A 20,498-nucleotide genomic window follows, 5' to 3' on the forward strand; every position below is an offset into this window, starting at 1 on the left:
TTGCTGTGGCCAAAATCCAGAGCCATTTGCCTTCTTCATCACAGTCAGGGTTTGCTGTAGTGATTTTTATGTGTCCAGGGCAGAAATGCTCCACCACACCATCTTCTCTTTCTTGAAGACAAAGGTTTGTTGGTGGAAGTGCTAACTCAGCTCTGCATTATGTTCTCCTTTCTAGGTCACTCCCAACCCACCCCAGTCTGTGACTCTCACATTCCCCAGTACTCCCACAGAGCAGGATTACCACTGAGCCCAGCTCTCGACTCCAGGGCAGCTGTGACAATTTACACCTACTCAGGACCTGCCTCCCTGCCTTTCCATGTCGAGATGGAGTAAGACACCCAGCAGACACTCATCTGCTCTTAGGTGGCAGTTTAAACTTTTTGGATGGCTTATATCTCACCTGTCTTGCTTTGAAGTGAGATGTGAAATGGGTCAGAGATTTCTTAGAACACAAACACTGTCAAACAATAGCAGTTTCCTATCTTCTGCACCTAATTTTCACCTAGGGACCATGTACTAGGTTCACCCTTCTTTTTGGTTCCTTTGTCTTCCCACAGATTAATACAGAGCTTGTCTTTAAGGACTGCACTGAACAATGCAACTCAATGTGACCAATTCTTCCTTCAGCAACCAGGTTTGAAGGAAAAGGGAGCAGGTGCAAGCCACCCATCTCATCTTCAGTGCATAGCCACTGCTTTTCACCATTTATTTGAACTAAGGCTTTCCCAAAAGCAATGGATAGTACCATCTTTAATGGGTGAGAATGAGCACAGTCCTTGCAGAGCAGAGGGTCCAGGAAGGGCTTTGGTGTCTCTACCATCAATTATCCTCCTGAACAAAGTAGTATCTCACTGGGGGCCCTGGCAAGTCTTCTTCTCCATCAGTCTCTGGAGCAAAGGACACTGTCAAATCCACATACTTCTTATCAGCTGATGGCTTCACAAGCTTTTGCATCCTGCAAGGAAATTAACAACAGGCAGTTAATAGAGCAGGAAGAGGATGGCAGTGGGAGCCCAGAGCTAGAGGAGGGTGAATTTTACTGCCAGCAGTGAAGCCTAAGTAACTAGAAGGCAGCTTGAAATGGAGGATGAATCTGCCTTATTCTGACATAAAAGCTGCTCCTCCCCAGAAGGCACAGCAAATGGCACTATCTTTTCTTGCCAGACTGAGCCCCTTGCTCCCTAACAAGTGCTCAGTACAAAAGAGAAGAGAAAATGTCCATCTGGGGGCAAGATTCCTTGACAAGCTCATTTCTCTTTGATGTCCTACTGAAGCTCTGGTCAATGGGAGGAGCAGGGTCTTGGTCTGCCACTAAGAGCTGGTTTCAAGAAGCTGCCTGGGAGAAGCACTCCAGTGCAAACACCAGATCCAGAGTTCTGATCAGAAGCTCCACTGGAGTTAAGGCTTGTGAAGGCCTTGAGTTTCACAGGCAAATAGCAGTGAGGGGGCAAAAGCAGCCATGCTCTGGGCCTTCTGCCCTCATGACCACAGTGTGAGTCCAAACCAGGCAAGCAGGTCATGTCCTGTCCTGGAGTGACTTCCCCTCTTTGCTCTGCACTCTCAAAAGCCATGGGCTGGAAGTTGCACACTGAAACAATGTAGTAGGTCAGCCCATCTCACTCTCACTACACATCTTGGGTGTCTCAGTAAGTTCCTTGCCAGCTGGGAGCACTGGTTCAGGAGGTCAGCTCAGGTGCTGGCAGGCTGGGGATGCAGTCACTTCCGCACCTCACAGGGCACTTACAGAAGATTCCTCTTCTGCCTGTGCTGCTGCACCCAGGTCCTTGCTCCCTTGCAGGGAGCATCTCAGCAGGGATACAGAGGTCACATCCATCTGCATGAGGAATCTCCATGAGACAGCACAAGGCAGAGAACCATGGCCTTAGAAGTTGCTTTTAAAGAGTATTCTACCAGGCAATGTTCTAACTGTGGCACAAAGACAAAGGCTTGCAATACTTGTCCATATCACAGGGAGGGAGAGAAAGATTTTAATCACCTTGGGATAAAACAAACTCCCAAGGAAGACTAGAGTTTCCTGGGCAAGTATCTCCTCAAGTTTTTGGGACTGCTTGTCACAGACTCCCAAGCTGCTGTAACTGCATGGAAAGCTCAGGTAGTCTCGGTGCTGAGAACTCCTGATATCCACAGGAAGACAGCTCTACACCATGGCTGTGCCTTCATTACATGCCCCACTTATGCTAAATGATTTACGGAGCTAAAGAAGGAATATAAACAACTTGTTGTGAGACAGGCTGCAAGTTCATGCCACTACAGGTGTGTAGCTTGCCCATAACAAACTACTTTGTCCTTCTTCTGTAGCACAGCTTCCTGCCAGTGAGCAGCACTGCAAAGCTGAGTCAGTGTCCACATTTCTGGACAGGTTGAAGCCAGCTGGAATCTCCAGGAATTACTATGACCTGAGCACACTTTGATGAGTTAACCCTTTCCCAAAGAAACATTCTCTTTACTTCAGAGCTGAACTGTTAAATATCACCTTTAGTTCTAAGCCAGCTTAAAATGTTTCAATTATTCTTGTTCTTGAAGCAAGATACCTTCTTTCCCCACCCAAACACCCACTTCACCACTGGACTTCTCTGAATTCCCCATTCTGGCATTCATCATTTAGGGCAGCACTCCACAAGTCTGTTCTCACCACAGCAGTTAAGCTACTTCTCTTGTTTCTGAACAGGAAGACGTTCCCTTTTATTGCTTCCCAAATACTGGTGACTAGCCACCACTTTGGGAGCAGACCTTGCTGCCAGACATGTCTCTGTGCTAAAGCAGCAAGCATCATTCTTGTGTGCATCTACCTCCCTCAGTCCATACTTACGTCAGCTTTAATCTCTTGATGTGCCCTGGCATCACGGGAACATACAGCATTTTGACTCCCTGCACAACCATAGTTGGTTCAATTCCATATTTCTCCTGGAATTCACAAATGAAAGTATATTAAAGGCTGAAGACAGCTGCACAAGTCAGTAGATGCAAATCTACAGCGAGTTATTCCCAACCCATCAGATCTCAAACAGAACATCTGCTAACACATGGTCACGTGCAGAAAACTTTGCTGAGATCCATCTGAGCCTGATGAATTCACAGTTTGAAAGTAAGCCTGGAGAGGTTTGCTGAGAGGCAGCCCTCCTGACTGCTTTGAACAATAACTTGATAAAAAACAAACCCAAACAACAAAAATCCCAACCCCAGTCCAACCACCCAGACCAAGAAACCCCTTTCCTCTTGTATGAGCCCAGGGCAGTAGGTGACTTACTCTGACAGCATTTATGAAGTCCAGCAGAGTGAAATCTTCTTTCCCATAGATTGTCCACCTGTCCCATATTGTAAATGAGATGCCATTTCTGTTTTAAAGAGAAAGGTTGCTTGTGACTTGTGCTAGTTTGAAGCTAGCTAGAATGTTTTGGTGAGAAGCATTAGATTACAGGCTGTGAAAAGGAAACAATAGTGATGTCTACTTCACTCATAGGCTTGCTGAGGTGTACAAGAACAAAAACATAGAGAGCAACTCTGTTATCTGTTTGGGCTTTGGGCTGAACTTCTCTATCTAACCTAACCTGCTGTCTGTGTGACTAATCCATCTGCTCCCTACCCTCCCTGGCCGACCCTCCATACTACCTTAAACATAAAGCAAGATCTACAGTAAGGTAGAGGGGTGGGAGGAAGATGGAAGGGTGGTTGGGAGCCCCTCCTGGGGACTCAGGATTCTGGGAGGGCTGCTGTGTTTCTGTATTACTTTTTAACTTGTATATTTCTGTATAGATTGTAAATCTCTGCTTGTATATTGTGCTAAGCTGTAAACATAAAGCTTCATTCAATTTCCAGAGCTGCTGAGTCTAGGCTGGGTGATTTTCCTAATTGGGGGGGGAACACCCAAACCATCACATGACTTTAGAACATCAGCTCAGTCACTCCTTTTAAGCACCTTCTGCTGTCTTGCTGTTTCACTTTGAGCACAAAGCTCCTCCCTCTCTGCTGCCATCGCTCCAGCCCTTTGAGCTGGCTAAGCAGGAGGCTCAGAAGGAACTCTGGGTACCTGGCAATGACCTTGCTGAGCTTTCAGGCTTACTGACCAGCAGCTCCTGTGCTGGCTGAGGTACAAAAGTGTGTCCAGTCTGCACAGACAGGATGTCTATTAATAACTAGCACAGCTAACTCAGCTAGGCTTTATCAGCTTCCACTGAAAACAAAACCCAGCTCTTAACGCCACTGCTCATAAAAAGAGGACAGAAGATCTTGTGCTGCACTTTACAAACAGGAAGTTCCTCAGCAGTGCATTGTGGAACATCTGTGGCAGTACTAAGAGTATCACTTACACCTTTAGTAGTGCATAGACAATGGGTAATAGTTTGAGAGGCAGCACTAAGACTTCCAGTTAAAGAACAACACCAACTACCCTTGACCACCTACAAGGTTTAACTGGAGTATGACATCAGCTCTGGTTCCATCGCAGTTCTGCTCTGCCAGCATGTACAGCATTCACCTGGTGATCTGGATGTATGACTGCAGGAACTTCACTTGCTGAAATGGCTCACCAAGTTTGAAGCATCAATCACCAAGCCTCTAAACACCCTCTTCTGCCACTGTCCCCCCTACCTGATTTCTGTTCTTCTCACTTCAGAGGTTTCTGTAAAGACCATGATTGGAATGGCCAAGTTCAGAAAGCAGTTCTTGTAGGCATCAGCTGGGTAGCCACCCACCACTTTGATGAGTTCCAGTGCAACCTGCAGCAAAGAAGAATGCCAAATACCCATGAGAGCATGCACAGGCTCAGCTGCTGTGCCAGCAATGTTGGGTTAGTTCAGAAGCCAGTAGCTTCAGGGCCAGCTGCTAGAGGGCAGGCTCTGTCCAGCTGGCAGAGCAGTGCAAGCCACCATGCCACAGGAGTACCTTTTGCTGCTAATGGGAGCACTTCAAACACTCCAAAAATTTCCTAATGCAAGGCTCCTACAAGACTGTTTCACTGCAGACACCTCCACAAAGCATGCAGCAGCTCTGCTGAGGTGCATGGATGTGAGCCATAACAGAACTAAGCCTACCACTCTTGGCAGTGACACTCTGATGAAACCAGCATGGACTGCAGAAAACAAACCAAACTGATGATCAAGTCAGTCATAGAGTGGTTTGGGTTGGAAGGCACCTTAAAGGTCATCCATTCCCAAACCCCGCCTAGTCTTCCAGGGATGAGGCATCCACAGCCTTCCTGGGCAACCTATTCCAGTGTCTCACCACCCTCACTCAAAAGAATTTCTTCCTAATCTCCAGTCTCAATCTCCTCTCTTCCAGCTCAAAGCCATTGCTTCTTACCCTGTCACTACAAGCCCTTGTCAGAAGTCCCTCCCCAAGTCTCCTGTAGCCCACTTCAGGTACTGGAAAGTCTGCTCTAAGGTCTCTCTGGGCTGAACAGCTGAAAACTCTCCCAGCCTGTCTCCATAGGTGAGGTGCTCCAGCACACTAATCATCTTCATAGCGTCCTCTGGAGCCACTCCAACAGATCCAGTTCCTGATCTCCATTCTCTGGTCAGCAAATCAGCAATCAAAGCACCAAGGGCTTACCCCATCTAGAACCAAGAGCACCTTTCTGCATTGGTAGGTGAAAGGAAGAAGCTGCAGTTTGAAATTATACCATTTGTTTAAGGAGGCTGTGCCAGGGCAGTGTTAACTGCTATCAGACAGCAGCAGTTTCAGATGAGGAGCAGCAAAAGAACCAGCTCAACACTTTGAGCATTCTCAAACACACTGACCAGCCCTGACACTGCAGCAGTGGCTGTGGCAATTGCAGGGATGATCTTCCCAGCAATGCGCTTGGTTTTGAAGCGGTCTGCTGGCTCGATGTTGTACATCTTGGCTCGCAGGTTCGATGCTGCTGTTATGAAATCTATGTGCCCATTGCTGTCATCATCCTTCTCAAAGGAGATGGGCTTCATCTGCAAGTCACCTGCAAAACGAAGAGCACAAACTGTGATCAGAAAACCAAAGCTGTTCTGAATGTAAGTTACAGGGAGCTAAACTTTTAACGAGTTAACAATGTCCCATTTGGAGCTTGGTGCTTTAAATCTTCTGCCATGCTAGGAGCAGAAATGCCTCCATCAGCACCAGTTATTAAAGGTCAGTGATAAGAAACACCAACAGAGCTCTGTAATTTTATTTCCCATGCAATACCAGGAGTAGAATGTTGACCTTTCTTTTGTCCCCCACCTCACTGTAACACTGAGAATCTCCTCTGAGAACCCCCTCTCAGCTGTATCAGAGCAGAGGGTGGGGGTGACATTCCATGAGATGGGCCAGAGCTAAGCTAATCTCTCCTCCCTGTGTTCTTGGGCTAAAAATGGACATACACAGTTATTGCCCAATGACCTCTTCACGTGGTCAGGCACAAAATGGGATTCCAGCATCCTCATTTTAACACATCTAGAAGACACTGAAGAAGACTCTTAACAGCCTGCACCATTTTGGGTCATTTGAGATAGATTCCCTCAAGTCCATCTGGGGCTGGAACATCTGTCTGATGAAGAAAAGCTCAGGGACCTGCAGCCATTTGGTCGGGAGTACAGCAGCCTGAGAAGGGATCTTATTGATATATATATGAGGGGTGGGTGTCAAGAAGGGCCAGGCTCTTTTCAGTGGTGTCCTGTGACAGGACAAGGAGCAATAGAGACAACCTGGAACCCAGGAAGTTCCTCTTCAACATGAGAAAAAGCTTTGATATGAAGGTGCTGGAACCCAGGAGTAGGCTGCCCAGAGAGATTGTAGAGTCTCCTTCTCTTGAAACTTTCAAGACCCATTTGGATGTGTTCCTGTGTGACCTGTGTGGTGTTGCTTTGGCAGGGGGGTGAGACTCCACGATCTTCCAGCTCCTTCTATGCTGTGATTATATGCAGCCAGCACTCTTCCTCCTTAGAGTTCAGTTCTCTGCTGCCTGTCTACCATCACCAGGGTTGTACTCAAGACCCTACAACTTGCAGGAATGTCAGAAGTACAGCAGCACAGGGCAATGCCAGGCAGTAAGGAGACTTCTCTGTGTGGCATTTCAGAAAGATTTAGATACCAGTAGTGTGCTTCCTGAAGAGTGACAGAACTGTTTCACCCAGAGACCTGAACACCACAGAATGATTTAGGTTGGAAAAAAGCTTCAAGATCACAGAGTCCATCTGTGCATCTTCCCTAATACTGGCCCTGGCATTCCCACTACTGTCAGTGCCATTGCAAGAGGTTACCAAGCTATGAAGCAGATTGCACTACTCACTCTCCAGAGCTTCATTGGACAGTATGGACTTCTCCAGCTGGAAAACTGCATTTCTCTCATCCTCACTGCTGACTGGGATATGGTCTGGTTTCCTTGCACTTTCATCAGTCTGTACAACCTGCAAACACACAGAGTGCTTGACTAAGGAGACACAGGAATTCTGTACAGCACAGGTATGAACTACACTGAACTTCCTGCTAGCACTCTTGTAGAACTGCTCCTGTATTCTACAGGACTCCAGTCTTCACTCCCCAATTCAAGAAGGAGGCTTTCTGCAGCAGGTCTAGTCGAAGGGCTGCAAAGATTGTTAAAGGCCTGGAGAGCAGAAGCTGAGAGTTGGTAGAGTTTAGCCTGAAGAAGAGAAGGCTCAGTGTGGTATAAATATTTGGTGGGTCGGGGGGAAATGCAGAAGGCAGAGCCAGACTCTATTCTTTGGTGCACAGGCACCAACTGAAGCACCTGAAATCCTAGAAGAAATGCATGAGAACACTGAAAAACCAAAACCACAAACACAAGGAAAGAAAATAAACCAACACCACCTCCAAACCAAACAACAACAAAAAAAAAACAACCCAAGCTGTGAGGCATGGCTGAGCACTGGGCAAAGGTAGCAGGGAGAGGCTATGAAGTCTCCATCCCCAGAGACATTCAAAACCCAGCAGGACACAGCCCTTGATTACATGGCCTAGCTGCCCCAAGGAGCCTGGACAAGGCAGTGTCTAGAGGTCACTTCTGACTCCAACTGCTCTGAAACTTCAAGTCAAGGTGTCAGTTTTGTCTCAAGGCAAGCATCCAGGAGCCAGGTGTTCGCACTGGGCAGGAAAGCAAGAAACCATGCTGGAGTAGTTGCTGGTTTTAAATGACAACAAACAGCTGCCACTGCACAGTAACACCTGAGCTGCTCTGCAGTCACCACTTTAAGCATGAAATAATGACACTTCCTCCTTTAGGTTAATCAGGAAGAACAAACTGACATGACACTTCCTTATGTTAATCAGAAAGAACAAACTAACACGAGGATTGCTTTGAAGCTGCTTCTCAGTAGAGCTGTACTACTTTGGTTATAGTAGCACAGGCACCTAGAAACTTGAAATAGATCACAGGCTTCCAATCATATTCCTGTGTGGAAAACAATGCTACAACAAATCATCTGCCAAAGGTGAAAAACTCCCATGTCTTGCATTTATTTGTGTTTATTTCTTGTCAGCATCAATACATGAAGTAGTTGGAGATGTGGGAGTGTCTCCTTTAGATTAAACAACACACTTACTTTGTTTGAAGGTCTGAACTCTGGCACCTTCACAGCTGAAATAATCTTTAGAAGGGTTTCCTCTGACAAATCCTGTTATAATTGGAAGAAAAACTATTGAAATTCACATCAAATCACATAGGATCCCACAAATAGATTGCACATCCAAGTAGCATTAAAAAGAACACTAAATTCTCCAAAAGTAAATCCTACCAACATTCAGTGGTTGAAGACAAAGATTAAAAGCATCATTTAAGTATTAAAAACATTAAGAACACAAAAAACATCATCAGGATTGCACAGTTTAAACACCAAGTGACGTTTCACTTGCCACAGGGGGCCAAGGTGGGGTGAGACACCCAACACCTCAAAACTGACCAGAACAGTAACGTAAAGGTGGCTTACAGGAAGAGTCAGCTAAGAAAGCAGAAGGGTGACAACAACTGCAGTGTAAGCAACATAGAGGCTGGGAGTCAGTAAAAATAAAACTGCCAGGCTATAACTAAGATCCTGAGTTTAAAAAATGCCTTAAAGACATCATTTTTCAGTGCAGTTACTGTACTGACAGAAAATTAGGAGAGAAAATGGCCTCAAGTTGCACTTGGGCAAGTTTAGCTTGGCTACGAGAAGGAAGTTGTTGACTGAAAGGACTGAGGCTGCCCAGGGGAGTGGCTAAATGTCTGTCCCTGGAGGCGTTTCAAAGAGACAGAGACGTGGTGCTCAAGGCCATGGTTTTCATGGGTTGAGTTGAAATCTGTTGCTGTTATTCAAAACCATCCTGCCCCATGCTAGCTTCAAAAATTGAAGTGCTGGCTGGAGCAAAGTACCACAGGGTTTGCAGATCAGATTGGAATGCAGCAGGCTCCCTGTTCCAATTTGGAGGTTGGCTTTTTCCACAGGGATGGCAACAGGACAGATAGGGGTTGGGTAGCTCTCTGGGGTCTTATGTTACTTTTTCCTCACTTTTGTGTTGAAGGAAACAGACAAGTTAAGCTACAATGGTTTAGCACCTGACTCAAGAGAATGGTTGTACCCAGTGACCTTAAAGTCTTTTCCAACTGAAGTGATTCCATCATTCTCAACGGGTCCCTCCAAAGAAATGCTGAGTTCAGTGCTTTCTGCACACACCCCACTGCATGATCCATTTTATCAGGGATAGAGGAATCTAGGTCAGGGATTTAAATAAAGCAGCTGCTGATCAGTCAGTGAAGGGCAGACTGAAGTCACTTTAATCAGCTCTTGGAAAGACTAGCAAGTAGGCATGGGGCCAAAACCAAACACATCCACCCCAGAGCTGTGACGGAGATGGGGTTAGGGTATGGGTTACCTTTTCTGTGACAGGGACACAGTACACTGTGGCAAAGAGCTTTGCTGTGCTCAGGAGGAAACCAAAGTGCCTGCAGGAAAGACAGCAAGAGTTCAGTTTTGCGCGGCTGGCTTTTTACTTCGGCTGCCCACTCAGAGCTCTGCAGGCATATTTAAGAAGGTCCTGAAACAGCATTTCCACTCTTCAACACACAGAGCACAAATAAGATGGCAAGTTTTAAGAGGCCCAGAAGTCCTCCCCAAAACTAAGCAAGAGTTACTTCACAAAATCTACGTTTCCTCAAGAAAACAATTACAAATGCTCATATAGCATAAAAAAGATTCACTTTCGCTATTTTCCATGATCTCACTCAAAGTGGCACCCACAGCACTCTCCAACTTCACAGCGGTGAAACCATGAGACAGTTCCCCATGTCTGCCTCAGGCTATGGGCTACCATACATCAGCCCAGCTTCTAGCGCCTTGAAGGCACAGCCTTGCACCTCCTGCTCTAGGCTCTTTTTAGGCTGCAGTGGCAGAAGCATACTCACAAAGGATCACTGAACTCAAACTTCACTGGGAAAGGTGGCCTCTTGGGTGACTGCCAGAACAAACCTGGGAAGAAGACAGATGAGGAGAAACTTTAAGCATGTGCTGCACACCGTTAATCCCAAGCAGGCACAGAGGGCGCTGGTACTTACTGCCATCTTTTAATCGTGTGTCAAGGGGAAACGAATGAAGCAGCTGCAGTGCCTGCAGGAAAAGCCAGAGGATTTTCAGTCACTTGTCATGAGCACATTAAACAAAGCCTTATTGTTAGTGCTGACATCCTGATACAGCTCTTAAGACATTGCAGTATGTATCTGAAGTAATTTAAAGAGTCAAGAACATCTAGGACACCTGTGTCAAGACAGAGCACAAGGACACAAGTATTGCTACATAGAGTGACAGGGCAAAGCTGACAATGTCCAGCAGAGAAAGATCTGGAGGTATTGGCTGACAGCTAGCTGAAGATGAGCCAGAGTGTGCCCAGGTGACCAAGAAGGCCACCAGCATCCTGGCCTGGATCAGCAACAGTGTGGCCAGCAGGACCAGGGAAGAGATTGGTCCCCTGTACTCAGCACTGCTAAGGCCACATCTTGAGTCCTGGGTTCACTTTTGACGCTCTCACTACAAGAAGAACATTTAGAGGCTGGAGCAGGTCCAGAGAAGGGCAACAAAGATGGTGAAGGGTCCAGAGAAGAGGTCTGATGAAGAGCAGCTGAAGGACCTGGGAAATGGCCTCAAGTGGCACCATCCCTGGAGGTATTTCAAAGAGGCAGAGATGTGGTGCTGAAGGCCATGGGTTAGCACCAGACTGGGCAGAGTTAGAGAATGGTTGGACTGAATCATCTTAAAGGACTTTTCCAACCAAAACAATTGTATGAAGATGAGATGGAAGTGAGTGCAAAGACTTGGACATCCAGTTAGTGGAGCTGCCCAGTTTTCCAAAATCCTGATCAGCCCATCTTGATCTCATGTCCAACTCTCACTTACCTTGTGGCTAAAATACTTCTCAAATTTAACTCTTGCTAGCTCCACACATTGTGTCCAACTTCGGGGTCTTCTGCTGAGTGTTTTAATAACATGAAAGCAGCCTTCTAAGCTCTCCCCTGATTTTATTCTCTAGATATGAAGAAGAGAGATGAAAATGTTAGAACACACAAGATGCCTCCCAATACAGTCAGACAGTTTTCAGTCAGTTACAGGCAAAAAGAAACAGAAGTTCACTTGCTAAAGTAGCATCCTTCATCTGATCCCCTCCACTGGGTTTGTCCCACCTGCTGGATTGATTTCCACTCAGCCCAGTGGTCCACAGGCCACTACAGACTTGCATGAAAGGATTTTAAGCAGGTGAGTTGAACTTGCTTGAAACCAAGTGTTCCCTTCATGTTTAGCTAGCTGCACATCAGTGTAAGGTGTACTGCGTGCTCCCAGGCAGTGCCCCCAGGGTCTCTGCTTTCTCTACACCACATGCAGAGCACACACAGCCTAGAGAAGCAGCCCACACAGCAGACTTTGCATGTTAATTATGAGCTACACCAGAAATACTGGTCCTATGAAAGGCCAGCTGATGACTTGGCTAAGTAAGCCTCCAGGCTTTTTGAATAAAGCCTCAAGTCTCACTGAGCCAAATCAAATCCATAAAGCACCAGTTTAAACCCTGCAAACACTGCCCTACCTGTAACACTTCTTCTGCAGATGGATAGGTTTGCCAGAACTTGTTAAACAGGGCAGGCTTGTGAGAAAAGGAACTTTCAAACTAGAAAATAAAAAGAACAAATGCAGCATTTTGCAAGAAGTGTATGAAGCCTCACCTTCCCAAAGCCCCAAAGGTCATGCTGAAAATCAGCAAGCTTCTTACCTTGTCTCTTGCCCACTGTATTGTATGCTCAATGGCAGCTGGGAAAGACTTCAAGGTGCAGAAAGGAATCTCTTCTTCTGGTGGATCCCTCTGTAATCGAGAGTTGCATGTAAAAGCAGGCCAATTTAACTGCAGTGCTAATGACAGCACTAAGAATTTCAAGACTATGGAAGTTCACATCTCCACTATTGTACAATACCAGGTGGCTTGTTTATGCTTAGAACAAAACTTGGTTAATAACACTGAAATATCACTTCCTGTTTATGAAGAATAGTCTAAACTTTACACTGTAAAACAAAACTCAACTCTGGCACACAAACAAGAGAAGGGCTTGGCAGACAGCCTCCCCAGGGTGTGCAGCCTGCATTCACATCCACCCTTCAAGATGAAGTGCACCCTTTCACTCGAAGCCAGAAAGGCTTCCCCGTGAAAAAGGTTCTTCTGATGCTCAAAATGCTGTCTGTGTCCACCTGGCACTACTTCATGGTCTGCTCAGCCAGCAAATTTCTACCTTGTAATGGCAATTTCACAGGAATTAATGAAGAGTACTGCAAAAGTTTGAGAGTTCCATTCCCCCTTCCCCACTCAAACAGAACTGTTCTGTAAGAACCTGGCAGACTTATTCCTACTACGGGAGCTTTGCACTGCTCCTACCTGCCTGTAGAGGTTCTGCTCACCACAGACAGAATGAGTGGGCAGAAAGCAGTGGGAACAAGAAGACCATAAACAGTGCCACTGTGGGGCTAAATTCTTATTTAGGAGGGAGTTAAAAGAAAACACAAGAATCACAGAATGGCTCAGGTTGGAAGGAACCTTAGAGATCATCTACTCAAACCTCCAGGGGCAGGGACACCTCTCAACTAGACCCAGCTGCTTAAGGCCTCATCTAACCCAGCCTTGAACACCACCAGGAAGGAGGCATCCATGACCTCCCTGAGCAGCCTGTTCCAAAGTCTCACCACCCTCATACTGAAGAACTTCTTCCTCAGATCCAGTTTGCCTCTGCTCTCCCTCAGCTTCAAACCTGTTCTCAGAGGTGCTCCAGCCCTTGGAAACACTTCAGAATCAGGACTTTTTCCGAAGTTATCCTACAGTAGTTGCTTTTAACTTGTCAGCCTAGGTGTAGCCATCAGCTAAGTAGCAGATATGGTACCTCTGTCTGCTCAAATTTGATTTACTGTGAGCCTCTCTCCAGAAACTAAGGAAAACAATCTTCTCTCCTAACAGAGCTGTTCTTCAGCAGCTCCAACACCCCCCCCTCCCGCTTTTTCAAGTAGATACAAAGTGATTAAAGAATGAGAAGACATCATGGGGCTAGCTACAGCAGGCAAGCCATGGGCTCCAAACACTTACATGACTGTTGTAGGACTCTGTCAGATGGGGCACAACAACTTCTGTGTGTCCTTTGGTTCCCATGGTTCCAGAGTCTATAAGAGGACGCAGGTTTGCTACACAACGACTGCCATGGAAAGACACAGACCATCAGAACACAGCCTGACCATTGCCTGCCTGCCCTGAGAGCAACCACAGCTGGCTCCAGCACTTCCAGAGCTGTTCCACGTTAGAGTAGGTCACCATAACCCTGATCCTACCTGGGCTAGAAGAATCAGTAACTCTTTTAAAGTGTAGATGTCCCTGCTTCTGATTTTACATATCACAGAATCCTAGAGTGGTTTGGGTTAGAAGAGACCTTAAAGACCATGCAGTTCCAACTCCCCTGTCAAGGTCAGGGACACCTCCCACTAGACCAGGTGGCCTCATCCAGCCTGGCTTTGAACATCTCAAGGGAGAGGGCATCCATAATCTCCTTGGGCAACCTCTCACCACCCTCACTGTGAAGAACTTCCTTCTTATCTCCATTCTCAACTTCCTCTCTTCCAGCTCAAAGCTGTCACACCTAATTCTGTCACTCCCCAGCTCTCCAGTAGCCCCTCTTCAGGTATTGGAAGGCTACTGTAAGGTCTCCCCAGAGTCTTCTCTTCTCCAGGCTGAACAGCTCCAACTTTCAGTTTGTCCCCATAGGCCAGAAAGAATTCAACCTTAAGATTGCCACAGTATTCTACTCATCAGATTGTGACAGAAGGTCTAGAGAAGGCCATAAAAAAAGATCAGAAGGGTGGAGCACCTCTGCTATGGAGACAAGCTGAAAGAGTGGGGGTTGTTCAGACTGGAGAAGGCTCCAAGAAGACCTTCTGGAGGTCTTTCAGTACTTAAAGGGGCTGATCAGAAAACTGGAGACAGACTTTTTAGCAGGGCTTGTGGCAGGACAAGGGGTGATAGTTTGAAACTAAAGGAGAGAGATTTAGACTAGGTACAAGTTAAAAAAAAAATTACACTGAAGATGGTTTAACACTGACCCAGAATGGCCAGAGAGGTGGTGGAAGCCACATCCCTGGAAACATTCCAGGTCAGGTTATTTGAAGCTCTGAATAATCTGATCTGCTTGAAGATATCTCTGCTGACTGCAGATGGGTTGGACTAGACACCTTTGAAAGGTTCTTCCAACTTAAAGCATTCAATGATTCACTTCCAAGCAAGCTCCAAGACTCTCTGCCTTGTGAACAATAGCAGCTACACACAAGCAGGGATAGTTTCCACTGGGAGTACAAATCTTTTGCTCCCCTGAGACAGTATCTATAAAGCAGCAGAATAAATCCAGGCAGTTTGCTCTCAGGCTTCATAAGCAGTTACAGATCAGGAAGATTAAGAATAGCAAAGCAGAATTCCCATAAGAACATGAAGAGCAGCCCTCACTTCCTCTTCCCACAGCCTACCTATCAATGTATCTCCTTGCCTCAACGTTGTCCAAAGCGGTCACAATCACATCCTGCTTGGCGTAGAATTCATCACTGTAGGTGTTCTCAGTGGCTGGACAAACCTTGTTAATGTAGGAGTCAATCTTTAGGCAAGGATTGATGGTCAGAGTTGCTTCTGCTGCAGTGTAGCTTTTGGGTTTCTGAAAGCACAAATATCTATCAATGTTCAGGTACAGAACATCTGGCAACAGAGAGGGGTCAACTTCACCTGCTGATCACACACTGCACTGAACAAATACAGTAGAGCAAATTCATCATGTACCTCCCTTACTAATCAACAGCTCATTAATCTACTTTTGTTTGTAATGGTATGTGAAGCAGCAAGCTAGAGCCCACAAGGGGAAAGTGCTGAAATACTGCAGCAGAGGGGTTTCCAATAAGAGGATGCCATATGCATGCCTCTCATGCTCTCAAAAGGCCCTAAGGAACAGCCCATGACTGCCAGAGGATAAAGCAGTTAGCTATTATGACTGTCCCCAGTTGGCCTGATAAAACCAGCTAGTTAATGTGACTACGTCCCCAGTCGGCCAGACAAACAGGAGGCAGCTCAGCTGCTGAGTTTTGGGCAGGAGAAATAAGGAAAACTAAGACATTTAGGCCTCATGAGGGAATCTGTTCCTCACTGCTCTCCAGATCTGAGCCACCTTGGTTATTCTGTGCTGCCTTTGCAAGCAGAGAGATACTCCCTGAACAGTGTTTGCTTCACGCATTTCCTGAGAGCGCTCTTCCATTCTGCCAAGCACTTTACCAGCTCCATCAAGGCTGCCTTCAGCCACAGGCAGTACCCTTGGTCAAATTCCATTAATAGGAGCTCTTCTGTTGAGCAGTTTTTGTTTTACCTTCCTGCATTTCAATGGTTCAATGAAGCACTATGCAGATTAACCCATGGCAGCTTCACACCCAACATCATTCCTCATCAGCTCCCAGGTTTGAGAGATCACACTGGCCAAAGGCAGCAGTACAAAGGGAGATCAGAGCAGCCTGTTTTGTTCAGGTGGTCCTTGGTGAGAGGTGGGAAGCCAAGACGTCCCTAGGCATTCTTTTAAAAGACACTGGCTTTCTTTACAGCCTTTGGAAGTACAAATACTGATGTTCAGCTTTTGGTGGGAATACAGAACAGGGAAGCAGAACCACAGTGCAGAGAGTTCATTGCAGAAGAAAGCCCACCTGTATGTGATGTGGTCGAAAGAGAAACTGCCTGTTGAGGTTGGACTTCTCTATCAAGTCTGGATCTGTAATTGTAACCTATGTCAGAAGGGGCAAAAATAACAGCTGAAGTTACAACTTTAGTGCTGAGCAATAGCATTGAAGCCTCTACAGAAATGCATCAAGACAAAGCGCTCCTGCTGGCATCTGCTGTGGCCAGCAGCTCTGCCACTGCTGATTGCGTTTTGGATTAATATCAAACCACAGCACAACGGCTCCAAGCATGTTCTGCTTCCCGTTGCACACTACTGCCACTCTGTGCTGAGGCCATCCTGCTCTTCAGACAGAGACCAACCTGAAGGCTCAGGTTTTCAACCTTTTAAAGAAGTCTCACTATGTAACTATTTTTTGCTGCACTACTCTTGAGCAAGCAAGGCGAGGCTAGCAAGGTGACTTACCAATCCTTTGTCTTGCCCAGTGCCCACACCGAGAAGTGCAAAGTTTTTTAGCATTTCACAGCCTATGGCTCCACAGCCAACCTGAAGAAAAGGACACTTTTAGAGTCAGGAATGTCAGTGTAAACCCCAAAGACAAGTCCCATTTCAGCTGTGGACCATTTACTCTGCAGTGGCACACATGATCAGAAGGGCTGCTTTTGTTCCTCTGAATACAGTGGGCTGTATTAGCTGGGTCAGCAAAGCATTTGCAGTAAGGGCAGTGGTCACTCATACTTACCAAGAAAACATTCAGATCATGCAGCTTCTGGCACAGAGAGTCTCCAATACAAGCCCTCAAGGCATCATACCTATCTCCCCTGTGTAGGACAGAAGACACAAACACAAGGTAAACTGCCATTCACCATGGTTTTGTCGTTGATGCCAAACTGCACTTCAACACAAACTAAGAAAATCAGGGCAAGTCCCCTCAAATTCCTATTCCCCACATTCTCAATTCCAAACCTGTTCCTCCAGCAGATAAAAGTCACCATCTGTGCCTGCTTAAGAGTCAGGTTTGAGCAGCAGGTAGAGCATTTACCTGGGGAGAAACTCTTCAGAGCCCATCTTTTCTAGAGGTGTTACAATGTCTAACATGTCTATGTAGAGCTGCAAAAAAACAAAGCAAACAGAAACCACAGCAATTGATGTTATTTTCCTTTCAAAACCAAAGTAAGCATTTGAAATGCACAAGAGTCTAGAAGTTTAGCAGCACTAAGGCTTTACTGTCAGTGCAAGACTCTACAGCTTCAGCTCCTCATGTCTCATTTTTACTTCAGCAGTGGACAGGAAAAAGCATCTGGACTTAAGGAGAAAAAAAGTTAACTGAGACTTGAGCAGCAAGCTTTTGACTTCTGACAGCCATGTCACCCCTCCAGATCTGACTGTGAAGTTGTTCAGCTTTACTCTGAAAGTCTGATGTACAGCAGCTTAAGCTATCGCTCCCTTGCAACTAAGCACTGACAGCTCAATGCTCTCCTTGCTTCTGGGGAAAAGAGATATGATGACTGAACCTCAAATACAAGTATTTTAATTAAAGCTGGCTTATTGTACACATAAAACCAGGCTCAAGCCTTTGGGGGCTTTTTGGCCCCTCTTATAAAGGTTGTTGAGGTTATGTTGCTCACACAGCACCCACACACATTGAGAACATCAATGTCAGAATCAGTCCCACAAGCAGAGCCAGCCTTACCCACTGCTGCAGTGGAGAAAACTTCCCTGTCACTGCTTTCAGGACTTCCTGGCTAGCAACACCTCCCATTGCTGCAGCCAGAGGAGCCAGAAACCCTTGGGCAGTCTTAGACAGCCACTGCACTGTCTCTCCATTCACCTGAGGCTGAAAAAGACAACACAAAAGCAACAGATTGATCCCTGCAATCCAGCAAGTCAGTGCTTGACAGGTCTACAGAGCACTGCTCTTCACTAAAGGACTCTGACTGGCTAAAAGGCCTCCAGCCAAGTCAGATCTGTACATCCTGCACTTGCAACATGCATTTACCTACAAATATCCATAGAGCTAAAGGGTTCAGTCTCCATGTCAGCTGAACACTGTGTTGAACCCATGTTGAAGCACCACACTGTTTCTTTACATGGCCTTCGGAAAGCCAGCTCATCCACACTGAGATGGACACAAGGACTAACCACTAAAGCATGGCATTTAGGCAAGTAAATACTGGAACAGGCAGCCCAGGGATGTGGTAGAGGCCGCATTCCTGGAGACATTCAAGACTTGACCTGTCCCTGGGCAACCTGGTCTAATTGGAGGTGTCTCTGCTGACTGCAGCGGGGTTGGACAAGATGACCTTGAAGGGTCCTTTCCAGCCCAATGCAATCTGTGAAGCTTTGAATGAGTGCATCTAAAATGGCTCTGTGACAAGCTTTCCTTACTCACTTTGCTTTCCAGTGTTTCACTTATAGACACAGCTATTTTCAGCATCTCCTCAGCATCCTGAAGGCATCTAGACACCAGGGTAGAAAGAAAAATGGTCACTTAAATATTTCAGAGTCCTTCCAGAAACACAATCTATGGAGGAAAAAAAACACTGGAAACAGCAGGAAGATTTGGAAATGTCTGTTGGCTTCAACAGCAAGTATTAAAGATGCATTTCTAATTCTTTATGGTCAGCTCAAGAACAGGAGTCTCAATGGAGGAACAGAGGTGCAACTCCATTCCTAAGATTTATACTTTGGCAGTAGTTTTGTAGCAATTTTTTCACACTGAATTTGCACATTGAGAACTACAGCTGAAAAAAAAAATACTGAAAGTGAAAGATACCTCAGACTCATAGCTCAGGAATAACAGAACAACTTTCTCCATATTAACCTCACAGTGTGAAAAAACTGGCACAGTGCAGGAATTCCCCCAGAAGCATTTTCTGACGTGGTTCAGCACCAGCCTTGCTAGAGTTAGGTAATAGTTGGACTCAGTGACCTTAAAGAGCTTTTCTACCTGGGCCAGAAGGTGCCACAGCAGACAAGCAGCAGACTGCTGCACATCAAAGCATCACCCAGGCTAAAGAGGAGAGGTCTGACCCAAGGCTCAAACACACACAAGAGTGCTGTTACCCAATGTTTGGTGTGCGACCCAAATTCTCCTGGAAGTGGTTCAAGGCCAGCATGGCAATGTGGGTTTGCAACGGTGCCTGTTAAGACAACAATAGGTAGGGATCAGTTCTAAACTGAAGGAAACAAAAGTAATTATCTGAATTCCTCTGTTACCATTTCCCTTCCTTGTCTCTTAACCTCTCAAAAAAAAAAAAGAAGAGGCTTTGTGGAAGGTGTCCCTGTCTGTGGCAGGGGGATTGGAACTGGATGATATTTAAGGTCCCTTCCAACCCAAACCATTCCATGAAACTATGCAATTAAGTTTTTAGATAGCATTAAAAGAAGGATTTAAAATACCTCACAGCAATGCTTTTGCAAACTGAGATTGTCAAGCATGAACCAGCAGCAATGCCAACACCTCACACCCATTCAGCACCCATCTCAATTAAGCAAGATATAGGGCCCCCAAGGAAATGTTGTGCTGAAACTGCCTAGTGTGATGGTCTTCCTTTAAGGAGACAACAGAATGCACTGAACACTGCCACACATCATCACCAAAGCCCAGCATTAGAAGTCAAAAGTAGAAAATCTGAACAGGTAAGTCAGACCTCACATGACCCAAAAGTTCCTACATCAGCATTTTTGAGTTTAAGATTTTAGTAAGTCTGAGATGTCCATGCCTTGCACGTCCCCAGTACTCCATTACAATTATGTCAAGGGCAAACTCTGCTGATGTCCCAAAGAGTGGTGGGTGGCCAGCCAACAGTGGTGTTCTCCTGTGCTCAGTGCTGGGGCACTGCTCTTTAACATCTTTATCAATTATCTGGATGAAGAGCTTGAGGCACTCTCAGTAAGACTGCAAATGACAAGACACTGGAACAGACTGCCCAGAGAACTTGTGGAGTTTTCTTCTCTGGAGACTTTCAAAACCTGCCTGGATGTGTTCCTGTGTCACCTGCCTCAGGTGACCCTGCTCTGGCAGGGGAGTTGGACACTATGATCTTTCAAGGTCCTTTCCAACCCCTAATGTTATGTGATTCTGGGACACCAAGCTGGCTGTCAGCGTTGATTTGCTGGAAGGTAGGAAGGCTCTGTGCAGAGGGGCATGACCAGGATGGATTGATGGGTCAAGGCCTATTGTATGAGATTCAGCAAGGCCGATTGCTGGGTCCTGCACTTGGGTCACAATGCCAGGAACACTCCAAGCCTTAGGGCAGAGTGACTGGAAACTGCCCAGCAGAGAAGATCCTGGGGGTGCTGATGGACAACCAGCTGAAGATAA

The 20,498-nt window shown here is 46.2% G+C and overlaps 1 protein-coding gene across 1 annotated transcript in view; it reads right to left on the bottom strand.

Annotated features, from left to right (window-relative positions):
• Positions 1–676: 676 nt before the first annotated feature.
• The window catches only part of UBA6 (ubiquitin like modifier activating enzyme 6), a 31,493-nt gene continuing 11,671 nt past the window's right edge, over positions 677–20,498 (bottom strand). The window contains exons 13-34 of the mRNA XM_064148561.1: positions 19,238–19,314; positions 18,564–18,630; positions 17,865–18,008; positions 17,214–17,281; positions 16,914–16,992; positions 16,637–16,717; positions 16,200–16,277; positions 14,991–15,172; positions 13,570–13,675; positions 12,217–12,306; positions 12,034–12,114; positions 11,349–11,477; positions 10,514–10,565; positions 10,364–10,427; positions 9,835–9,904; positions 8,529–8,600; positions 7,259–7,376; positions 5,757–5,950; positions 4,609–4,736; positions 3,269–3,356; positions 2,831–2,925; positions 677–955 (exon numbers count right to left, since the gene is read on the bottom strand). Coding sequence (XP_064004631.1) covers positions 820–955; positions 2,831–2,925; positions 3,269–3,356; positions 4,609–4,736; positions 5,757–5,950; positions 7,259–7,376; positions 8,529–8,600; positions 9,835–9,904; positions 10,364–10,427; positions 10,514–10,565; positions 11,349–11,477; positions 12,034–12,114; positions 12,217–12,306; positions 13,570–13,675; positions 14,991–15,172; positions 16,200–16,277; positions 16,637–16,717; positions 16,914–16,992; positions 17,214–17,281; positions 17,865–18,008; positions 18,564–18,630; positions 19,238–19,314 — 2,199 coding nt within the window. The 3' untranslated portion in view covers positions 677–819. The remainder of the gene's footprint in view (positions 956–2,830; positions 2,926–3,268; positions 3,357–4,608; positions 4,737–5,756; positions 5,951–7,258; positions 7,377–8,528; positions 8,601–9,834; positions 9,905–10,363; positions 10,428–10,513; positions 10,566–11,348; positions 11,478–12,033; positions 12,115–12,216; positions 12,307–13,569; positions 13,676–14,990; positions 15,173–16,199; positions 16,278–16,636; positions 16,718–16,913; positions 16,993–17,213; positions 17,282–17,864; positions 18,009–18,563; positions 18,631–19,237; positions 19,315–20,498) is intronic.

The sequence above is a fragment of the Pogoniulus pusillus genome, chromosome 9, assembly GCF_015220805.1.
Source record: "Pogoniulus pusillus isolate bPogPus1 chromosome 9, bPogPus1.pri, whole genome shotgun sequence".
Taxonomy (NCBI): domain Eukaryota; kingdom Metazoa; phylum Chordata; class Aves; order Piciformes; family Lybiidae; genus Pogoniulus; species Pogoniulus pusillus.